General features: G+C 40.1%; 1 protein-coding gene across 3 annotated transcripts in view; it reads left to right on the forward strand.

Moving 5' to 3' along the window:
* Positions 1 to 23,385, forward strand: part of LOC117730512 (SLIT-ROBO Rho GTPase-activating protein 3-like) — a 30,724-nt gene that overhangs the window by 2,129 nt on the left and 5,210 nt on the right. The window contains exons 2-17 of one of the 3 annotated variants that reach the window (XM_034532250.1): positions 5,359 to 5,554; positions 9,929 to 10,091; positions 11,982 to 12,044; positions 14,591 to 14,782; positions 15,083 to 15,211; positions 15,331 to 15,552; positions 15,680 to 15,781; positions 17,031 to 17,228; positions 17,334 to 17,418; positions 18,672 to 18,699; positions 20,668 to 20,698; positions 21,023 to 21,083; positions 22,182 to 22,259; positions 22,591 to 22,725; positions 22,826 to 22,931; positions 23,004 to 23,231. In XM_034532250.1, the coding sequence (XP_034388141.1) occupies positions 5,359 to 5,554; positions 9,929 to 10,091; positions 11,982 to 12,044; positions 14,591 to 14,782; positions 15,083 to 15,211; positions 15,331 to 15,552; positions 15,680 to 15,781; positions 17,031 to 17,228; positions 17,334 to 17,418; positions 18,672 to 18,699; positions 20,668 to 20,698; positions 21,023 to 21,083; positions 22,182 to 22,259; positions 22,591 to 22,725; positions 22,826 to 22,931; positions 23,004 to 23,231 (2,017 nt within the window). Of the gene's footprint in view, positions 1 to 5,358; positions 5,555 to 9,928; positions 10,092 to 11,981; positions 12,045 to 14,590; positions 14,783 to 15,082; positions 15,212 to 15,330; positions 15,553 to 15,679; positions 15,782 to 17,030; positions 17,229 to 17,333; positions 17,419 to 18,671; positions 18,700 to 19,571; positions 19,675 to 20,667; positions 20,699 to 21,022; positions 21,084 to 22,181; positions 22,260 to 22,590; positions 22,726 to 22,825; positions 22,932 to 23,003; positions 23,232 to 23,385 lie in introns of those variants that run through there. The other 2 variants (XM_034532249.1, XR_004609467.1) reach the window with 2 other exon arrangements.

The following is a 23,385-nucleotide window of genomic DNA, read 5'->3' on the forward strand; positions in this document are numbered from 1 at the left end:
ACTCCACTCTCATATCTGTCAGCTAAATATAAAGCTACAGTTATTGCAGTTAGCTTTGCATAACAAAATACAGAAAGCAGGGCAACATGGCTCGTATTTTCTTTGGTAGGCCAAGACGCTATAGTTCAGTACACAGTAAACTTGTTGTTTTTACACTTCATTTTTTGTACAGACTAATATCTAATGTGTTGATTAGTGAGTTGTAGAGGTGCTTGTAGGCATATATTTTAGTTATCTTTGGACAGAGCCATGCTAGCTGTAGCCAGTCTTTATGCTAAGCTACGCTAACTGGCAGATGGCTGTCTCTTCCTATTGGACATCCAGACACGAGAGTGGTATCAATCATCTCATCTCAGTCAGGGGAGCTTATTTTACATGATAGCATATCATATTTTACTTAACCGACTCACAACAATTCCTTTTTTACCAAAGCACACTATGTGCACAATCAAGTCATATGAAGGCAAGTGGAAAAATACTGCATACAAAGACAGAAAAGGACAAAATATGTTCTGAATCTAACTTTGTAGCAAATTGTGCTGCTACAATTATTATTTTCTTAAAACTAAAATTAAATGTTCATAGAAATTGGATATTACATCAAAATACACAAAAAACACTACATGTTTGTACAGCTCTCATTTGACATAAAATGACAGTGTCTCAATCCAGCAAAAACAGTTTCAAGGTATTTCAAATCTATGAAAGCATGTAGAAATTGGGGAAACGGTCATACCACTGAATGAAATATTGTTATAATGAAGTCAATAGAGTATTGGTGCAAATATATGTAAAAGTTGTATCATAGTCCAACTCTCCTTTTACAGACTTGATTTAGACTTTATTGAGCAGAAATGACCAAACATTGTCAGCATTTGTCTGGAATGAAGAGTATGATTAGCATTTTGTAGACAGAGGTGTGGTCTATGTTCTCCCTGTCTTCTCTTTGTCTGTTTATTTGTTTGACTTCTTCACTCTCTGTCTCTGTCTCTCTGTCTCTCTGTCTCTCTCTCTCTCTCTCTCTCTCTCTCTCTCTCTCTCTCTCTCTCTCTCTCTCTCTCTCTCGTCTCCACACCAGCATTGTGGCTGTGAGAAAGCCATCATAGTCTCTCGTCTCAGTTTCAGGAAAAGCTTTTAAGCTGACATCTTAAGGTCATTTGCAAACTGGGCTTAGATCAGTTTGGAGCTGCGGGGGCTTTACTCTAACACTGACACGAGTCTCCAATAAGGTGCTGACTGCACAGCAGTTCAATCAGGCACACCAACCCAATGCACTTTGCAGTATTTTTCAACTTGCCACATTTTAGAAAACAGTGGGGTCGCAGTCGCATTGATGATTGAATAGTCAGTTTGCTCTGTATCACAACATTGATCATCAATGTCATTATTTAGTCATTACCTGAAGCTGAAATTGTTTTTCTTGTTTGTTACAAACACATGATTTTCACTACTGAATTGCACTAAATACAGGTTTGCTTTTACAGTGTTTGAGTTAATATTTCTCCTCTAAGGAGTTGACCAGCCTGAGACATCTCTTACTATCCTGCTGACCCTGAAAACCAAAACACAAGGAAATGAGAGATATCATTCCTCATACTGTACTTCTAGCTGTAGGCCACGTTATCTGTAATGCCATTTGATCTTTTTGGAGCCGAGCCGTTTAAGTATCATGCACAAATTGCTCTAATAGGCTCATATGGAAACCTTTTATTGTAAGATTTGCTGTTGCTATGGGAACATGTGGAAATGTGGAAGTTATGTAACATTGACTTTACATGGACATCTGTCTTTAAAACATTATTGAAAAAACAAAAAAAGGATTGAAATAAGGAAGCATGATATACTTGTTTCATTTGTAATGTTTTGTTTAGCTTGTCTGATTGTGAGATTTCGTACTGCCATGGTGACAGTCCGACATCTCACTCCTACTGCCACCATATTCACTATAGAGATGCATTCCACAAGCAGGATGTAGACACAGCCCTCTGTGTGTGTTCATCATAATGAAAGAAGGCCTGGACTGATACTGTCTTGAAATGTCAGGGTTGTGACCGCGAAACAATATCTTTTGTCTCCATGTCTTGGTATCACTCTTGTTGTAATGACAGGTACATACCAAGAGTTGAGCGACATGAGATTTAAAGAGGGAGCCGCTTTGAATTCTGCTCACTGCATCCTGGATATTCCTGTCCTGTGGTTGCACAAAGAGCGATGCCTTTTCTTGTTTGAGATATTTGTATGCAGAGCGAGAGACGGGAAGAAATGTGAACTCCAGCACCAAAGGCATACCATAGCCATTACTGCATTCAGAAGACAAGTGTTCACAGAACACAGACTTGATTTGTACCAAATTATGTCAACGTGTCAGTCTGGGTTAGGTCACATGTGACTAGCCACGCATGGCTAACTGCAGACACAGCCGCAGAGACTGCTGCTGGCCTTTGCAATGGCTGTGCTATAGGCTAATTTGAACTAGCGTGGTGACAAGGACTCCTCACTATGTGATATTTGGTGCACTCTGTTGCCTTGCAGGGGCCTTTCTGGCAACCCTGCAAGGCAACAGTGACCAATAGTTTCCCCCTATTTCATTATATCAGAGCTTCAGGCATGTAGCCTCCACAGACAGGCTGTGTTTGAACTTGGCGGGCGGATGTAGTTTGTCATTTTGAATGTGCAGGGTAAAAGAGGAGCAGTTGAGCTCAGGCAGGTACTTTCAACCTTCAGCTTTTTCAACCTTCAGACATGACTAAACAATGTGGGGGATGTGAACCATGTTTAGGTTGAGGGACATCCTGTACAGTATTTGGGTGGCTTGAGTTTAGTTTTATGTATTCAAAAAACTAAAATATCTCAATGCTCAATTACTACCAGATTAAGCATCTTGAGAAGTGTTTTTCATTTGCTTCAGGGTTACCCTCAGGTCTCAGGTAAATAAGTTATGCTTAAAAGGCTTGCTAAAGTCACCAGAACATAACAGGATGTTAACCATATGGGTTATGAGAATAATACACATTACAAATGGCTAAAGTCCTAGTTAGTGAAATTTCCAGAAGCCTTTGGGGGTTGAGCATTTGATTAATTTTGGCTGCACTGTTCCAAGGCAGAGAACCTGATGTAGCATACAACTGTATTTCATTTAGATTTTGAGGCTTACTTCTCTGCATACTATCACTTGAACTCCTCGCCAGCCTCCTCGTAATTATGCATTACTCTGCAAAGCCTTGAATCATTCATCGAATGAAGCACAGTGTTGCACAGTCCTTAGTAACAGTTTAAGTTCTAGAAATAACATGCTCACCGGAGAGCAAATGCAAAGATCATGAGTTTATTTGATGTCTCATTGATAAAATGATGCAGTTAAATCCATTTAGATTTGCTTGTTATATTCACTGTATGATTACGAAAGATTAAAGTCACACAGGCCAGCAAATTGTGTTGTCCAGTGGTCTATTTTAGCACAGGAGTACATTGCAGTGACATATCTTTCTATTTTAAACTTGATTGCTGCCTCGTTCATCAGCACAGGCAGTTTATTGAGTATTTCAAAGCAGAGAAAGTTGCCCTTGTCCTTGGCCATTATGCTAAACAGACTGACTGCTGTGACTGTCAGAACAGGGAACTGGCCAGCTCTCATTGAGATGCCTCCAGAGGCGTAACCAAGCAACTGGGCAACTATGGGGACCATGAGGGGTACATCTCCAAACAGCAAGGGACTACATATTTACTCTGCCTTTCTCGCTCTCGCTCTTTCATTCACATTTTCGCTCACACACTTGCAGACGATGGGGGAGACACACAGAAACTGCATTTAACAGTGAACAAGGGGACTTTTCTTCTGCTAGACCATCTTTTCCATTGATACATTTCAACAGAGTTTCTTTCAGTGTGCAGCAATCATGTGCTTGGTTGAAACAGTCTGTCATAATGGAATCTTTAGCCATCTCAATGTTGCTTAACTGCTTGTCATTGTCTTGAGGAGAGTAAAGCTGTGTTTCCGCCCCTGTGTGTGTGTTTGTGTGTATATTCCACAGATGTGAGCTCCAAATTATGTTGTGACAATTTGATCTAAATGTGTTATTGACCTACACATTTCTGTTCACCAAATTATTAATTTTGTATTTAGAAACAAACAAATTAAATTATTTAAGTTATATATAAAGAGTTTGTAATGCATTGACAATTGCATATGCTGGAGAAAAAAAGATGACCAATAAAAAGAATGAAGCCAAGATCCAGATGTGGACCTGAGCCTGCTTTGGCAATGTACAGGTATGACTGGAGTCAACTGCGTGACCATATCCTCATCAATATCCTGATAGTGAGGTCAACCATATAGCTCAGCTCCAAGCTCCGATCTGATTTATGGTTTGTCTGCAGCAACACATTCAGCAGCCACTTAGCCACTGGATTTATGACAGCCTTGCAATAAACAGTATATGGAGGAAATAAAAATGTTATTTGTATTCCTTCTCAGTGTTAATGTAAAACCGTAAAAGAGCTGTTATTACCTCAGTGGATGTTTTTATTACCTAATATCCCAGAGGGCAATGGGAACAGCCAGCTACCAGTACCAGCTGCCCAGTGGGGAGTCTGTGGATAATTATTCCCGTTATTTTGAAAAACCTAGATAAATTGAATATATTCTAAATACACAAACATAGTTTCAAGGTAATTCATTAAGCCTATATTTGAACTTGAATAATACAAATATGTGTGCTTACAGTACATAATATATATACAATATAATACAAATATAAAAGGGAACAACTCAAAGTGAAATATTCTTCAAGTAATACAAAACATTCTATTTGTAAATGCCATATCAACCAAAATGTAGACCAAAACATAATCTTTCCTCATTCTCAGACTATGAATAGGAGCAGTGAGTTTCCAAACCTCATAAGCAGAAAACCACAGCAATCTTATAATCGAAAGAATACCCGCAATTAGTTTTTTCAACACAAACTTCTCCAAAGGCTTATTTGGCACAATGCATTTTGAGAAGCTGACCTATTTTATATTTTCCGTGCTGTCTGCTGCAATCATCAGACATGCATCTCATATGCACGTGCTACCCCAGCATTTAGACATCCCCACACTTCCTCCCACCACACGCACATTCACTCACACATACACGCAGCAGACAAATGCCCTTTGACATCCAGTTGCATCCAATTATGATGACTTTGTTTTTTATTAGTGTTTATGCGTTGCATCTTTGTCTTTACTTCATCCACTTCTAAAGGACTGTGGGTTAAATGCTGAATGCAGAAGTGAGACCCAGCATGTACTGTAAGCACACTCCCATAGAGAGCTCTATTTATTCTGAAGGTGGTCTCTTCCTTTGTTGATATTCAGAGATCCGTAACCAGCTGGTGGAGCAGTTCCGTTGTCTGGAGCAGCAGTCTGAGTCCCGGCTGCAGCTGCTGCAGGACCTGCAGGAGTTCTTCCGTCGAAAGGCCGAGCTCCAGCTAGAGTACTCCAGAGGCCTGGACAAACTGGCCGAGCGCTACTCTGCTAAGATCCGTACCTCAAGAGAGCACCATCACTTCAAGTGAGTCCTAAGCACTAGAACTTCTGTATCGCATGGGTTCAACCGATAAACAGCTGTTACCTATTTCATACTGATCACTGGCACGCACAGAGAGATGGAAAAAGAGAATGAGGAAGGCAGAGGAGTGATACACAACAAAGAGGAAACGAGGGATAAAGCAGGAGAAATGACCTGAATTGAAGCCAGGGCCAAGGAAGCTCGTGGCCTCAGGCTGCTGTGTTCCTCCCAACTAGGTCAGACACCCCCCCTCGTCTTTTCTTCGTGGCTGTCATTTCATTTCCATTCTCACACTACACTTCACGCTGGACGGCTACCCAAATACTCATATTTTCTCAATGGACACAGAAAAAACAAATTAGAGCTTCAGTGAGGAGTCTGAAAGCAACAATATGGGTTCTTTTACATGTTGTTTTAAATGTTTGTGTTCATGAAACAAACGTACCCTACAGCATGTTGAGCAATTGCTGCTCTGACCAGCCTGAAGCTCACTGTGACTTTCAGATCATTTTCTAACTGTATACACTGCCCATGGCCATGTGGTTAATTTTAATCAGTGGTCATAAATAAGAGGAAATACATGATGAAAATTAAATTACATGACATTGTTTGCCTTGGAAATGGACCAATTAAGGCTGCTAAATGTGGTTGAAACATCCTGAAAAAGCTAATAGTTGGACATTGAGTTAAGATTAATAAGTCTAAATAATATCTATTTAAAGAATATGCAATTCTGTCATACCCAATGTAGTAGTATTGAATGAACAGTGCAGGAAATCAGTAGTAAAGATGGTATAATTGATACTTAAGCGTCTGCACAGCCTTTCATGTGACATGGCTGTGACACTCATGGCTGTCACACTCATGCTTAAAAAAACACGTTGGTTTATGTAGGTCTTTCCGTTCCTCTTTAAGTCATTCTGGCCAATTGGACGTAAAGAGTAATCATGGTGATAAATGACATTGACAAATGGAGAGTTCCCTCAAAGGGAGACCCCTGGAAGAGACTCGCATTGCATGACTTCTCTCTACACCCTGCTGTCCCAGATTCTCCCCCGTCACATTAAATGGTCATCATTATATCTGTCAAAGGCCAGACTACAATGGACAATTAATAATCCCACGTGGTTTTCTGGCTCTCTTAATTCCATTTATTTTGTTCATCTGCAAAGCCTCAGTGCCCTTCTTTCTCATCCAGGGTACGTTCAGATTTTCATTTCTGATGTCAGATCTAATAAAATGACTGGCAGGAGATTGTCAAGAAACATTTTAAAAACTGTCTGTAATAGAACATCTGCATCAAAAATGGATTATAAGAGAACACAACTGTTTTGAAAAGACAATTCATATCTAATATGTTATACAATAGTTAATTGATGCAGAATGTGTTTGTCTTGTCAGTTCACTGTAGTTCAGCTGGCTTGTGCTACTTTAAGATGCAGAGACCTTGTCGTGAAACTGTTATTGTTGTACTTTCTGTAGGATGTCATGTAGAAAAGCTTCTTCTGTCATTTTTCATGAGCAGTCCTGACTCCTTTGTGTCCTGAATAATACAGTCGACTCCTTATTCAAGAGCAGCCAACGAGTTACAGTCAGGTTCCTGGTACCACATGTCCAGGATGAAACATCTGTTCTACTTTTTTTATTAAAGGATGAAAGGATAAGATAATTAATTAATTAATTACAAATTATATAGATTACAAATGTTGCATTCAAGCCTGGAACAAATCACAGCAGTACATGTAAAAATGATTGTTCGTATCTGAGTGTGGTTTTAACTTCGAAAATAGAATATCAATGACAATATTTTACTGGTATTTAGGCCAATTTTAGATTATTTTTTTAGTGTTGTTTTGGATACATGAAGGGAGCTACAATGTGGACTTTTGTAATCATTTGGAAGCTTGCATAGCTGAAGATCAGAGTGAACTTCACCAAGAGAGGAAAGAGAAGGATAATTCACTTCAAAAAGAAAATGAAAGCATGAATAACCTCTCCAAGGATAGAATGATTGAAGTGTTGAAGCAGTTAACAGAAAACAGGACTACTTTTTCAATATGAGTCAAAAATAACTGCTGCGTTTCTGACTCAAGCTACAGTCATAGATGCTCGGGTTCTCAACAATGATTTGCAGAGAGTCTAACAAATTTATATGAATAATTTATGAGACATTGCTTTCGAGACAACATTTGATACTGTAGCATCTAGTTTTTAAGAGCATTCATATTCTCAATGGTATATGATTATTCTTCCACATAAAGTTGCTTGTTACTATATTGATAGAAACAAATGAAGTGATAATGTATTATTTGACCAGCAGATGCATATACATAATTAAATAAGGACCCAGAATATAACTGGTTCTCTGCGCCTGAAAATAGAAATGGAGAATGCACAATTATTTGATTAATGGAAATATAAATATGCAAAATAAGCCTTTTTGGAGCAACAAAAGGTTCCTCAAATTAAGTTGTGAAAGGTACCAGCCATGTGAAAAGCAGAATAAATATACTAAATGTTTACTGGGTAGGAACCAGAAAGAATCCATTGATTTCATTATTATTACTCATTCCAGAATTCCTCGGTCAGTCATTGGTTTTTTTGCCAAAATAAGAAGTCGGCAGCTTTAAGCAATTTATAATTACAAATCGCAAGCAATGTAATGGTATTCAGTATGACATGTCAGAGAATATTAGTTTTTTCCATCCATCCATTATCAGCCGCTTATCCAGGGTCGGGTCACGGGGAAGCAGGCCCAGCAGGCCGGCCCAGGCTTCCAGTGGGAGGCGCCCAGGAGGCATCCTGATTAGATGACCGAACCACCTCAGCTGACTCCTTTCGACATAAAGGAGTAGCGGCTCAACTCAAAGTTCCCCCCTCTCGCTCCAGGAGACATGTTGGTTTAGGAGTTCCTCAAAGTGCTCTTTCCACCGCCCAACGATGTCCTCCCTCCGGGTCAGCAGTCTTCAGCTTGACGACTTCCCTCACCCCCAGTGTCCACCACCGGGTCCTCGGGTTGCCGCAACGACAGGCACCGATGACCTTTCCGACCACAGCTCCTAGCGGCCAGGTCCACAATAGAGGCTTTGAACATGGTCCACTCAGATTCTATGTCCCCATCCTCGGGATGTGTAAGAAGTTCCTCCGGAGGTGGGAGTTGAAGACCTCCGGGAAAGGATCCTCCGCCAAACATTCTCAGTTCACCTTCACTACACGTTTGGGTTTGCCAGGTCTTTCCAGCCGGCTCCCCCGACATCTGATCCAACTCACCACCAGGTGGTGATCAGTTGACAGCTCTGCTCGTTTCTTCACCCGAGTGTCCAAAACATACGGCCGCAGATCAGATACGTTGATCTCCGGCCTAAGGTGTTCTGGTACCAGGCACACTTATGAGCCACCCTATGTTCGAACATGGTGTTCGTTATGGACAAACCGTGGCTAGCACAGAAGTCCAAGAGCGAGACACCACTCGGGTTCAGATCGGGCAAGCCGTTCCTCCCAATCACCCCCGCCAGGTTTCTCTGTCATTGCCCACGTGAGCATTGAAGTGAGTTGAACAAATATTTGTTATTTATTTTGTTAAATCAACTTCTCATAAAGAGATTACCTTGGCAGCTTTGTGATACAAACTTCAGCGGTTCATCCCTCTTTCCATAGCTACTGTGATCAAATCAAAGCTAATCAGGAGAGATGGCTATCAGTGTGTGAACTGCCCTTTGAATGTCCTCATACCTATGATAAAAAAAATCCTCATTTCAACTTTCCTCTTTTCCTCTCACCAGTCATTAAGGGAGAAATTAAGTTGGATTTGGATTGGATCCCAGCATAGGTCAACTATCGGCCAAGAGCAAAAGTTTTTTTTTACACACAGCTTTTAAGCAGGCAGTTTGCAAAAGGTATGATGCTGCATTTTTATATTGCCAACAAAAAACTGTTAAAAGCTCTCTAAAGACCAAAGAGGAAGAAAACCTCTTTGGTGTGAGGATAATTGAACTCACATGCTCCCTCGAGCAAGGAGCCGAGTGCAGTCAGCATGTGTGTGTGTGTATGTGTGTGTACAGCGTTCCCCTTTATTGCTGATTCCTGGTCACATGTGTTGTGACCCTTTGATCTCTAATACGTGGAGCCCCAGTACCAAAGGGTCAAATGTAAGAGCTGTGCGGTCTGTTAGACAGTCTTCATCATATGTTATGTTACACAGTTAAACTAATTGCCCAACAATTGGCATGTTTATTTGTGTTTGAGATGTCAACCAAATGTTCGTACTTCTGGGCGCCATAGGGTGTGGTTCTTAATATTCTAGTATTAGTCTACGTCAGGCAGCTTTATAGAAATTGGTTACTGAAATGGACCAATGTCTTTCCTTGTCTGTTTCAGAAAGGACCAGAATCTCCTATCCACTGTTAACTGCTGGTATTTGGTCTTGGACCAGACTAGGCGGGAGAGCAGAGACCATGCCACTCTCAGCGACATCTACAACAACAACGTCATTGTCCGTCTGGCACACGTGGGCGAGGATGTCATCAGACTCTTCAAAAAGGTCAGAATCTGAATGAAATGGATGAGGGCATGTAACCCTGAAAACTATGTACAAATATGTTGAAAATTATCAGTAAGTACAGTATATTTCATGCTGTATGGTTCTCATACAGCATATTCCCTCTGAGGGCAATTCTGACTAATGACGTGCTTTGCTGTGTCATTGTCTATTTTCGTGAATAATAATGTTTAATCAGTTTGCATTTAAGGTTCTCTCGGCTACTTTACAGCCTGGTTTCAAGTAATGGCCATTAGGTTGTCTATTCCCACCAAATACTCAAGTTTCATCACAATACAATAGTATATTGATTCTTTAGACAACGATACATATTTGCTAATATCACAAAGTCTGCCACAATACGATTTTGATTAAATTGAAGGAACTGCGATCATTATGAGACAATATTATACATTACACATTTACACTCACAAAAACAAGTAAAATATGATTTAAAAATGTTATTACTGGGCTCTAGAGGAGCACTTGGATGATAATTAGTGGCACAGACATACAATGTGAATTCCAAAATAAAAGCATATCTTAAAGACAATATGTATCAAAGTTTTCACTTTGTATCGATGATATTGGGTCAATGAATCTACCCATCACTGAGGTTTTTCTTATCTTAATTTGCACCATGCACTTCAGCCTTACAGTAGACTCTGGTTACTGTGAGAGTATCATGTGTCCACAGTACGCTTCACACGGTTGGCAAGATATTTTCTTTCTCTTTTTAACCTCCCCCATTCATCATGTGTATTGTCATTCTCCATAGCATGCTCTGTTTGCTCCCTATTTAGATCACTAACCTTTTGTTGATGCTCTTTGCTCATCCCTCTTGTCGCCCATACTCCCACTCATTCCATTTCACACCAAATACACATTAACTAGGACTCAGTCAGCAATCTGCAGAGAGAAAGAGAATTATGCAACGTTTGTCTTTTATTTCAAATGTCAGAATGCATTTGTCTGACTTCGCATCAGGCCGATGTAAAGTGTATAATGTATGGTGCGTGTGTGAGAGTAGCAGAGTATTTGGGATTCAGGTGCGGGGATGAACCAATCTGCCTCTGTGATTCTAGATCAGTATCATGTGACAGCGGCAGGAGTCTACAGTAATTTATGCCCTCTAGGGGGCTGTGCACTGTCACGATGGGAGCCTTTATGAGACTGGGATAGCTTGCGACCAGCATAAAGAGGAGGACCAATAGGTATCTGCAGAAAAACTGTTTCCTTCTGTAAGAACTTAACTCCCATTGTGACAAAGTTCTCCAAAACAATAGCATCACTGTAGCATTTGGTTCAGCTCCAATGCAGTCTCACTGCTGACGATTTACACATGTGGGAACGGGAATGAATGAACGTTGCCATTTTGCTAAGTCAAAGTTGGACTAAATGTGCTGGAATATAATTCTTGTCACATGTGAAAATGCAAGGTTGCTGTTTTGACAAGTGGTCCTTGAGAGGCGGCAAAAAACGGCATTGATTGGGCTCAGCGTCGCTCCATATCCCCTCAACAGGATTTCCAGAGTCACTCTCCGGTGGCCTCATTCCTCCTCTTGGGCTATAAGCCCTGTTTTGGGACATGGCCAATTCATCATAGGCTCTTAGCCTCTGTAACTGAGCTGAAACTGTGACACAACTCCTTGGGAAATGTTCTGCAGCTACTGCACTGTTCTATTTTTATCTGCATGTGCACTTTGGGCATTGTATTAGATCTTTTCTGGTGCAGAGTAATGACAGCATTTCAATGCCTGCTGACATCCCTCACACACAAAATATAACTGGCACACAGCGCTTTAGTTTTCCCAGTTCTCGGTCTTAGATGTTTGAATACCTGCCTTCATTTGTGCTTAAAATTAAACTATCAACTGTTTTTCTCTTTTCCAGAGCAAAGACATCGGGGTGCAGATGCACGAGGAGTTAGTGAAAGTCACCAATGAGCTCTACACTGTGAGTTGAACAGTTGTCATCGTCGCTTCGTGCCTAAACTTTCTTTGCCTACAGCAACCTGCCTGTTTTGCCTTTCCCCTCTGTTGGCCTGTGTATCGTCAATCCTAAGTCAGAGCTTTTTTCAAACCTGTAGCCTGTGAAACAGCTGGCCTGACACTGCACATGGCAGATATGCCTTATCAGCAATGCAGCCTCTAACAGGTTTCATCTCCTGAGGTCGTGAAAGGAGAACATTTGCATTCTTCCTCCCACTGTGAATTTCTACATCAGTTGAAGGGGAGATCGTTCTTGTTCCTGGAAGTGCTTTAAGCCGACTCAGCAGTCTGTGCTGCAGAAGTGCACTGTGCTCACAGCAAACACGAGCTGCTGGAGTAGTTTCAGCTCAAGTTACATGTGATCACACACAGCTGCTTGTGTCTATTGTTAATGTCTAACTGTACATACAGTATAGACACCCCATGTGGAGACAGTGTACACACATGAAATCTAACACACAATGGTGAAGATGGACAACCGCTGTGTTCAGTGCTGATGCCTCCACATTAAAGAAGAAAATCAACCGATGTAGTGATATCATCTGCTGTGTTTGGGACAAAGAGCAACATGGGTCTTATTTCTCAGTGATATCATCATTGTTAGTTACTGATATCATGATTGTTAGTTCCTGAGTCACATCTAGTAGTTCCAGGGTCTTGGTCTTGTCTTGTAGTTTTCATTTTCAGATGTATTGTAATCTGATTCTTTTGATATAATTAAATTATATACAAGTAGAAAAGACCATACCCTTATTTTAAGATGATGTTGATGTTGGCTCTTTCTGCCTAATTCATTATTTCCCTACACAGCTAATTATCTGCATTACATCTAGCATGTTATTGAGTAAATACTGAAAGTCATTATTCAAGAAAAGGTTAAGTCTTTTACTTAAAGTTGATTTTGACCGATACTATAACTGCACCAAAGTTAACCGTGCTTATATTATCTTTTGCAGAATGAAGCAAATTACTTTACAGTGGGTTTTGTAACATGGTTTGTGTTTATTTGCATTAACAGTTTTTAAAAGATATAATATACATAATATTACTGGAAACAGTTTAATTGCAGTGCAATTTCAGTGATTATTGACGAGTAGTTCCACTCATTTTAAAAGGATGTTTGGTACAAGTGAATATGCTCCAATATTCTAACATGTAACGTGATACAGCACTTCACTGCTTTGCTGATATTGATTTTTCCTCTCTCAGATTCATGCATTATTAAATGTCTTTCTGCAGCTACGGAGCATAGGAAATTGCAGTAGTCTGTTAAGATTTGGGCTAGATAAAGTTATACAGTTTAAATGAACTTGTATAATTAGTTTGTATTATCAGTTATGAGTTAAATGTCAAATTACCTATAAGGTGGATTCATTTTGTTCCGCCTGCTGCACTCCACTATTGACCTGCTGCTGGATTTTTGTAGAAATCAAGTAGTTTCTTGTTTCACGGGCAGCAGGGAAGGTTGCTCTCTGTCTCCTTGTAACCTCCTTCATCCCCTGCTGATAAATCTTGCTGTCCTTTGCACGTCCGCTTCAGTCAGGGTTGCTAGGAAACCAGAACTTGAGAGTGAGCAATGGAGGAGCAGATGTTGTTTAATTGTACTGTTTTTTCAGGGTATCTAGCCAAACATGTATATGGGATCTCTATAATAATGTGGTTAAACATGAATATGTTCATGACACTTTATGAGAAATTCCTCTAAAGCAATCTGACCAGTGGGAGTGTAGATTATATTTGGAACAGTGATGAACCTAGATGTAGTACAAATCACAGTGCTTTACAGTGCAATGACTTTTTTAAACCAACTACCATTCTTTGAGGAAGACAAACATGCACAATGATGTAGCACAACACCTCCAGCTCAGTAGGGAAATGTCAATCAAAATGTGACGCTTCCGTGGGCAGAATGTGTAAGAGACACTCCCTAATGTCTTAATGTTCAAAACATATATATTCTAGGGTTACATTAGGTCATTTGCAATATACACTTAGGCCTGGAAAACATTAGTTAACCATATCATGAATATGTGGCCAGAAACTATTTAATACCGCTGAATAATTTAAACTCCTTTGGAGGAGATGAGAGAATACATGGTAACGTTTTATATATTTATACTTTATATATCTATACATGTTCCTCTGTTTCACACCCCTTTGAGAAAAGACATTTGGTTTTATTACAGTTAGCTGTATGACTGAAGTAAAAGTGATGAATACACTTGCCTTTTTTGACACAATGTGCCTTCATGCTGTTGGACACATTTAGCCAGTTATGGTTTGGCCACTGCCAATAATACATGAATATTTTACATTTTTACCGGTCAGAGTTTCCCGTAATGTCACTTAAAAATCTGCCTCTTTATCGGCAGTTAAATGTGGCTGATATCTACATAACATTACATTTAAAATTCTGCATATTTTTTATATTGCTCCTCAAAGTCACATCCCTTTTAAGTTTGAATATGATGCCCTTGGTACTGAGTACAGTTTGACTGTTGTTGTTGACAGGTGATGAAGACGTACCACATGTACCATACTGAGAGTCTCAGTGCTGAGAGCAAGCTAAAGGAGGCAGAGAAACTGGAAGAGAAGCACATCGGCAAGGCCAATGACACTGGTTCCAGCCTGCTGCGGTACGGTCATGATGAACGGCCACAGCGACGGAGCTCCGTCAAGAAGATGGAGAAAATGAAGGAGAAGGTCTGTTTTAGTCGACTGGTGTAATGTGACATGATGTAATGTGTTGTGCATTATAGGCATAATAGCCACACTTGAGTACAAATGCATTTGTTATGAACCTTATGAACCATTTGTACAAATGACAGAAAAAGCAGTTGATGCTACAAGAAGCCCATCTCTACATTGTGCAAAGTATTACATATATTGACAGATTATATAAAAATAAAATCTGATTGATGTTTTATTGCATTCATGGAGTGCATTAGAAATCCATTTTACATCCTGGCATTGATGGGACTCTCTCTTCCTCTTTCTCCCTAGAGACAAGCCAAGTACTCTGAAAACAAGCTGAAATGCACAAAAGCCCGGAACGACTATCTTCTCAATCTGGCAGCGACCAATGCGCTGGTTGCCAAATACTACATCCATGATGTCTCAGACTTTATAGATGTAAGTAACTACTGCCTGAGCCAAAAATGTTGAAAGAACCACCTTTTAATCTCTTCTTGCATACGTTCTCTGCCTTTTATTGGTTTGTGGTTACTAAATGTGTTACTTCTTGTCCTCAGTGTTGCGACTTAGGTTTCCATGCTAGTCTGGCACGCACTTTGAGAACCTACCTGTCGGCAGAGTATAGTCTGGAGACTTCTCGCCACGAAGGTTTGGACTTGCTGGAGGGAGCGGTAGATGCCATGGACGTCAGAGGAGACAAGCTGAAGTTTATGGACGCACACAGCCAGATCTTCTGTCCTCCAGCACGCTTTGACTGTCAGCCACACATGGGGGATGAGGTGAGTCACTTTGGACAAAGAGCTGTAAGATGAGTTTGTTTATATAGGTCTTAGTTCTTCATACAAAATGCATCTCATCATGTTTGGCGTTCTCAATATTAACCCTCCCTTTCTTTCTTAATCCCAGGTGTGTCAGGTGAGTGCACAGCAGCCTGTCCAGACAGAGCTCCTGATGCGCTACCACCAGCTGCAGTCTCGTCTGGCCACGCTGAGGATAGAAAATGAAGAGGTGAGAGTGCACACAAGGCTCACAGGGCTGAAGGCAGCTTGTGTCAGTATTTCATTTCAAAATCTAGCAAGCTCACATTAAGTGTGCGGTACACAGTAACGTTCTTTTCTACTGACTCTGAAGAGGATATATGTCCAAATGTACTGAGTTGTATGTACTCATATACAGTAAATGCAGGATTTACTCAAAGAAACTGTACTGAGTTGGTCAGCAACCCAAATCTTCATACGTCATCTTGTGATTTATTTAGTTAGTAGATAATGACCTAAACAAAAACCACACTCTTTAGCTTTTGCTGTTTGAAATGACACCTTTTTTTATCTCAGTAAAATATATTAAGTGTGTGTGTGTTGTTGCAATATACTGTGGCAGGAAATTAATATCTTATCATTTAAACTATCAATAAAGTGAGATCCAAGGGAACAGAACAGGGTTTTTCTGAAAGAAATCTGCTGCTCTAACGTAGGACAGTCTATATACCGCAATGTTTACAGGCTTTGGTGCATTTGCCAAAACTTCAAACTACTGAAATTTGAAATTTGAAAAGCTTCAGTTAGAGGGTCTTAAAAGATCTGGCAGAAAATGTCTGCCATGTTAAGAATTACCACTGTGACAGCTTATCACTCATCGAAGAGCCGTTTGTCTTACTTGAAGCAACTGGAGCATTTCAATACCTTTTTGGATTTGCTACAGTCATTTTTAAACTTGGATTGGCAGCCAACACCCATACCTCTGTCACACCCTGCATTTATGTTCATCTTTGATCATTAATCATCTCTCATCCAGTCTCCTGCCTCTAACTGGGGGGTCACCCAGCATGCTGCTCCCTGGCCTGCTGGCCTGAAGCCACTGTTACTCGCATAGACATGTTTAAAGGTTACCTGGGCGTGTATGTGTGTCACACCGGTCTGTTATGAATATGGAAATGCACACTGCCATCCTGTCTGACTCACATGGAAGGAACATAGTTTATCTTTCATGTCATGATGATTCATGGTAGCTAATTACTCTGTTGTTTACGGCACATCAGTAACTAGCTGCTGTGAAAATGTCCGGCTGGCTTTGTTTACACCATACAGCTCGTTTGTGACACTGAGAAGTTGTATTGGAAGAAATGACATTGAGTGTAGTTTATATTATTTGTTGTTCTTGTGTGTGAGTAATTCCATACTGATTGAAGATAAAACAAAACAGATGAATTGTAGATACTGAATTAAAGTCACAGGCTTGTATGCTGTGTGTGTGTCAGGTGAGGAAGACCCTTGACGCCACCATGCAGACCCTTCAGGACATGCTCACTCTGGAGGACTTCGATGTTTCGGAGGCCTTCCAGCACAGCCAATCCACAGAGTCGGTCAAATCGGCTTCCTCTGACTCCTACATGAGCAAGGCAAACATTGTGAAGAGACGAGCCAATCAGCATGAGACTGAGGGCTTCTACTTTACTGTGAGTTCTCAGACAGCAGTACTGCGGTACAGCAGTATGGAGCACATACATTACAACTAGAAATAACCTTGTCGCTAATTGTCTCTTTATGTATTTCATCTGCAGAAATACAAGGAGTACTTGAATGGCAGCAATCTCATTATCAAACTGCAAGCCAAGCATGACCTTCTGAAGCAGACGCTCGGAGAAGGTGAGACTTATTGTGCTCTACATTAGTGGAGTGGGAAGTGATGGTAATAGTTGGGGGGGTGTCCTTTACATCAAGTTTTTTATTAAGTGGGTAAAGTACCATACATAACATAGATCCGAAATGATGTATTCTATTCAGTTCATCTCCCTCCTTTCTTTTTGAAAATGTATTCCAATTATGTTGAATTAGTTTGTCATCTACTTGAGATCTTGACAGTTGTTTAACCTAAATTGGTCACTGGCTTAAAAAAAGCCACCACATTTCATGATGAGATGCACTTTGACTGCACTTTGACTGAAGGCTATGGCATGGCATAGCTTGTTTATGTATTTAATGCACAATTACCTGAGACAAAAGTTTGAATAAGGATGTGTGCAGTTTAGTCTCATGTCAATGAGTTGCAACTTCAGAAATTTGCACACATCTGCTTTTGGCTATAATTTAGTCGGTGGGTCAGGGTATTGAAATTTAATCCAGAAATGTGTTATTACTAAACATATTCAATATATCAATTGACAGCTTGACAATTGTTGGACATAAAGGGTTGTAGGTAAAAAAGACTGAAGGGTATTCCTTTGTTTATATATTCCTCATATCAAATAAGTATTAACCTAAAAAGATATATATATATATATATATATATATATATATATATATATATATATATATATATATATATATATATATATATCAATATGTTCTGTGTTATTTAGTTTCTACTTCAGACTCAAACATCTGCTTTGGGATGGAATTATGTGTGTTTGCCATGAAGTAGGATTGTGCTGGAAGCTGCTTTACACATGACGTGATCCTTAAACAAACATTTCTGATTGACTGATCAAAGTGAGGCCTTAATTAGTTTGCGTACAGTGAGACGTGTGCGTGAATGTGGTGCTGATATCATAAAATCATCACACTGTACAAATCAGCTCCCACAAACCTCCCACTCGTGTTGCCCCTGGATACATTTTCACTTTGCAGAGCGAGTAGACAAGTTCTCCCCTTCTGGGGCTCTTGTGCCGTTTCTATGGCAACCACTGAATGACTGCTGCCTGGCGGTGAGTCAAATGCAGCCGTGGCGCTCACCCCATTGAGCCTGCCTGAATAGATGCCCGTTTTCTCATAACACCCCTTTCCATCTCCATCTGCCAGCCTTGTATAGTCGGCCAGCACTCAACCGTACAGCAAACTTCTGTGATTGTAAAACTAGTGTATACTAATTTTGGCTCTTTCTCTGTTGTTTTTCCTTCCAGGGGAGAGGGCTGGATATGGAACAACAAGGTAAGATGTCCAGTGACAAGAGGATGAATAACATAGGCAATGGCGTGTAAAAGCCTTCCTGTGTCTCTGGATGTGGCAGGAATGAATATGAGAGTTGTGTCAAGTTCTCTCTCTTGTTTGTTGAACAAAGAGTTTGATCCCAATCAGAGAAGGCTGTGAGTTGTTCTTCACAGTTTTAATCTATAAAATATAGAATTAATAAATTAATTGCTAGGGAGAAAATAAAGAAATATTGACAAGCCAAGCTCATGACTAATTGTCAAATAGTATTTGGCCTTTACCTATTTTGAACTTTACCACGTTTTATTAAATGCAATGAAAACTGTTATTGAATTTTATGTCTGATGTTTCCCTTTAGTCATTATCATTGACTTTGACTAAGTTTGCTACAGCAGCTTCATTAAAGGTCCCTTCAAAGAAATAGTTTGACATTTGGGGAAATGTGCTTTTTGCCAAGAAAACATTTGAAGATCTAGACCGTTGTCATGATGTTCGCCAAATATGAAGCTGCAGACTGTAAGCTTAACTGAGCCTAAAGATCAGAGGCAGGGGAAAACAGCTGGCCTGAAATACCTCGTAAAACATGTCATGTTCTCACCTTTTGTACGGATACAAAACGAGCCAAGCCAACCGGCTGGTGTCTTCACATTGACTGTGTAGATACTGCATGAGAGTGATATCTGCTCATTTCTTTTAAATATTGTGTTTTTGGAGGTGCAAATTATGTTGGCAAAGACATGACAACAAACACATTTTAGAGAAAAAAATTCTGTTTTTTAAATATATATATATATATTCTTATGTGTATACCAATTGTATTAGCATTCATATATTTACCCTGTACCAACCGTACACCCCCACCATCTCCCCAGGCCCCCCACTCTTCCCCCTAAACCCCAGAGAATGCGGAAGTCTAGACCTCGCTCGGTTTTTAACCGTAAGCTGTTTAACGGCAATATGGAGGCCTTCATTCAGGTATTAGCCCATCTGTGCTCTTTGTCTCTCCATGAGCTCAGCTGTCTCGCTAGCGGTCCTTGGGGGTTCTCTTGCCTTTGACCACTCTTTTACCCAAATGTTGGCTCACTCATGCACGGATTTTCCTCTTGCTCATTGCCTTGTGTTCGCAATCTTGTACTTTTAGTAAAGACAGGGTGAAGTACAAAAACAACTCTAATTTTGGAGATGGTTTGCTTTCTTAAAGCACTGCACTGGGGTCTGCTTTTAACATCCTCTCTCCTATGATCCCCAGCCTTCAGACACTGAAAATAGTTGGCCTCATGTCAGTTGGCCATGGACCAGCAATGTCAGGCTATGCAATAAACAAATGGCCACATCCACTTTAAGGCTTTAACAAACAGGGGCATGCAAGACAGAGTGCATCAACAGCAGTGGAGCACTACAGCTAAAACGATCAGTCGATTTGGCAGACGTAAAAAAGCAATTAATCATTGAAGTGATTTTTTTTCAAGCTCAAATTCCAAATGTTCTCTTGTTCCAGGTTATAGCTTTTAAAATATGTTGTACTTATATTTGTCTTGGATGATAATAAACTGAATATCTTTAGCTTATAGAGCATTGGCTGGACAAAACGTGATGACACGTTTGGCTTCAGGAGGTTGTTTGTCACTATATTCTGACATCTTACAAAACAAAGGATTCAACCACCCATTACAGAAATGAATAGTTATATTAATGGATAATGAACATAATTGGTTAGTTGCAGCCTGAGAAGTATGCCTTAGTTTATGTAGCCCTTACCCCCATCCTCTCAGGTAGCACCCTCTGTCCCACACACTCCTCCTGTTGAGCCACGTTTCAAACCCCACAAGGCACTGATGCTTTGGCTATTCTTTCAGGACAGGCCTCCTCTTTTTCTCTGCCTCTGTACGGTCTGTCTCTCTCACTAACCTGTTGTGGTTCTTGTTGCCTCTCTTCCTCTGTCTACGGGCCTTTCTGCTCTCTGCCCAGGGGAAGACGGAATGTCCGTGCCAGGAGTCAGGTACTCTGTCTAATAGCAGGGCGGGATAATCACACTGTGTTCAGGATGCTAACCAACATGTCTGTGCCTCTGTCCTGTTGGCATTCCTGTGAAAATACTGTAGCGATAGTAACATATGTTGTTGTGTGTATTTTCTTTCTATACACTTTAACATCAGTTATTTTCAAAAAAACATCACATGATTAACAATGTACTTTAAGTAAATTAATTTTAAGGGGCCGCCTCTATAAGTCTCTGATGATAACACCCTTCAGGCATGACAATTCTTTTCTATAATTTTCTGTTTATGTGCTTACAATAATATCATTTTAATCTGTCATGTAGGACTCAGGGCAGCCTATACCAGTGGTGGTTGAGAGCTGTGTTCGATACATCAACCTATATGGTAGGTTCCTATGTAATGTCCATGTTTCTTTCCACAAAAAAATGATAAAAACCTGTGCTTTCACATATTCTGTCTGTATCCCTCATTTTATAAAAAGAAAAATTGTCATGAAAATGATCAACATCAGTCACACAGTATATGTCTTAAATTTGTATTAAACAAAGCAATACAATGAAATATGTTTTCAATAGGAATGTCCGAGACTGAAAAATATTTTTACCACTAAACTTTTCTCACCCACGGGTCTAAATTATTACCTCCGTCATAGTTCCTGATGCCAAAAAAAGTCCAGACCCTGAGGGTCGTCATTTCTAATAGCCCAGGAACTATTGGGGCAGAGTTTGAAGTGCTGGGCACTCCTTCACTCAATCAGAAAGCACTGGAAGCCACTCGTATCAATATTAAGACGAAGAGTGGACACAATTAATCTGTATTGTTTTTTCTTTTAAAAGCTACCATCATTGTTTTAGCTGAATTATTTGCTTAATCTTCATGGTTCTTAAAATGCGGTAGAAACACACGAACAACAGGAAAAACGCCAATTGGACATTTAGTTCATGTTTTAGTTCCTGTGGCTACATAGTTCTGGGAACTATTGGGTTGAAATTAGCCTAAATAATAGATTTTGTGACTCTGTCAAATCAAATTCTGTGTTATTGTCCCTTGCTTAGGAATTTCATAAAATCAACCAATTTAGAAATGACGAAAGTGTGTTTGTTAATATTATAGTGATGATAGAGATGTGATTATTATTTTTATATTCACCAATGAAAAGGACAAAAACATAATAATAATTTGATAATACTGTTGACCAGAACTCAATGACCGATTGAAATTGAAATGAACTAGAAGTCTTCTGGTGGGGGTAAACCTTGCCTCCATGACATCTTATTTCATTTTCTTTCAAATCCAGTCTCACACCATTTTGCACCCTTTTTGTCACATACAGTACATACTAGTTTGTTTTTGTGCTTTAATCTTTAGGCTTTATGTGCTGTGCATATTCTGTGAGGATTGGTTCATATTCTTAAACGTTAAATGTGCAGAGAAATTCATAGACAGGAAACATTTTACAATAACTGGTCCATCTGCCCACAGGTCTTCAGCAGCAAGGTATATTTCGAGTTCCAGGCTCCCATGTCGAAGTCAACGATATTAAAAATGCATTTGAAAGAGGTTAGTCCCAGTGCGCTTGGCCATCTTCTCTTGATTGGTTTTAAATTGTGTTTTGTCCACCTCAAAAGCCACAGTCTGTTCCACAGGCCTCTAAAGTGCAAATAAAGAGCCCATGTGTCACTTGTAACTTCATAATGGACATGTAAAGCATTTAAGATGCATAATACATATGATCAGCATCTTGGAGTAATAATAACTGCACTCTCAATGTTTATATTAACCTCCCAACTTGAAATACGCATTTAAAAAAAACTGCATCAGTGCTGTGATATATTACCATTGATATAAATGAATGATTAATGAGGGGATTAAATGTATGCTACATCTATAGGAGAAGATCCACTGGTGGATGATCAGTCCGATCATGACATCAACTCTGTGGCAGGCGTTCTTAAGCTCTACTTCAGGGGGCTGGAAAACGCACTCTTCCCTAAAGAGCGTTACCTCGACCTCATATCCACAACCAGTGAGTCACATTCCAGGAAAGCATCTGATACATGTCAGCTTTTTATTTAGTGTAGCTTTCTGTAATTTTCCACTGTTTCTTTGTTTCCCTTATTTTTCAGAGCTTGATTCAGGCGCAGAAAGGGCTCATCACCTTCAGCAGATAATTGTGACTCTCCAGCGGTCCGTGATCATCGTCATGAGATACCTATTTGCATTTCTAAATCAGTAAGTCCTTCCACAACAAATACAACTTGTTTGACCCTCAGAGAGTGATGCTAATTGCTTCTGGCTTTCCAGTGTATCTCAGTACAGTGATGAGAACATGATGGACCCCTACAACCTGGCTATTTGCTTTGGACCCACGTTGATGCCAATACCAGATGACCAAGACCCCGTGGCTTGCCAGGCGCATGTGAACGAGATCATTAAGACCGTTATCATCCACCACGAGCTCATCTTCCCGGCCCAGCGTGAGTTGGACGGACCTGTGTATGAAAAGTGCATGGCGGGTGGGGAAGAGTACTGGTAAGTGTAAGAAAAGGTGTCCATTCTGTGTCACTACATAGATTATGGGTCGGCTGTTGCTTAGGAGTGTGTGTTTGAATGAGAAAATGAGGGGGTCCAAATTGTGGAACACTTTGGATAAAAGCTGCTATTCATATGCAGCCTCAATTCATAA

This window comes from Cyclopterus lumpus, chromosome 5 (genome assembly GCF_009769545.1).
Source record: "Cyclopterus lumpus isolate fCycLum1 chromosome 5, fCycLum1.pri, whole genome shotgun sequence".
In the NCBI taxonomy this organism is placed as follows: Eukaryota; Metazoa; Chordata; class Actinopteri; order Perciformes; family Cyclopteridae; genus Cyclopterus; species Cyclopterus lumpus.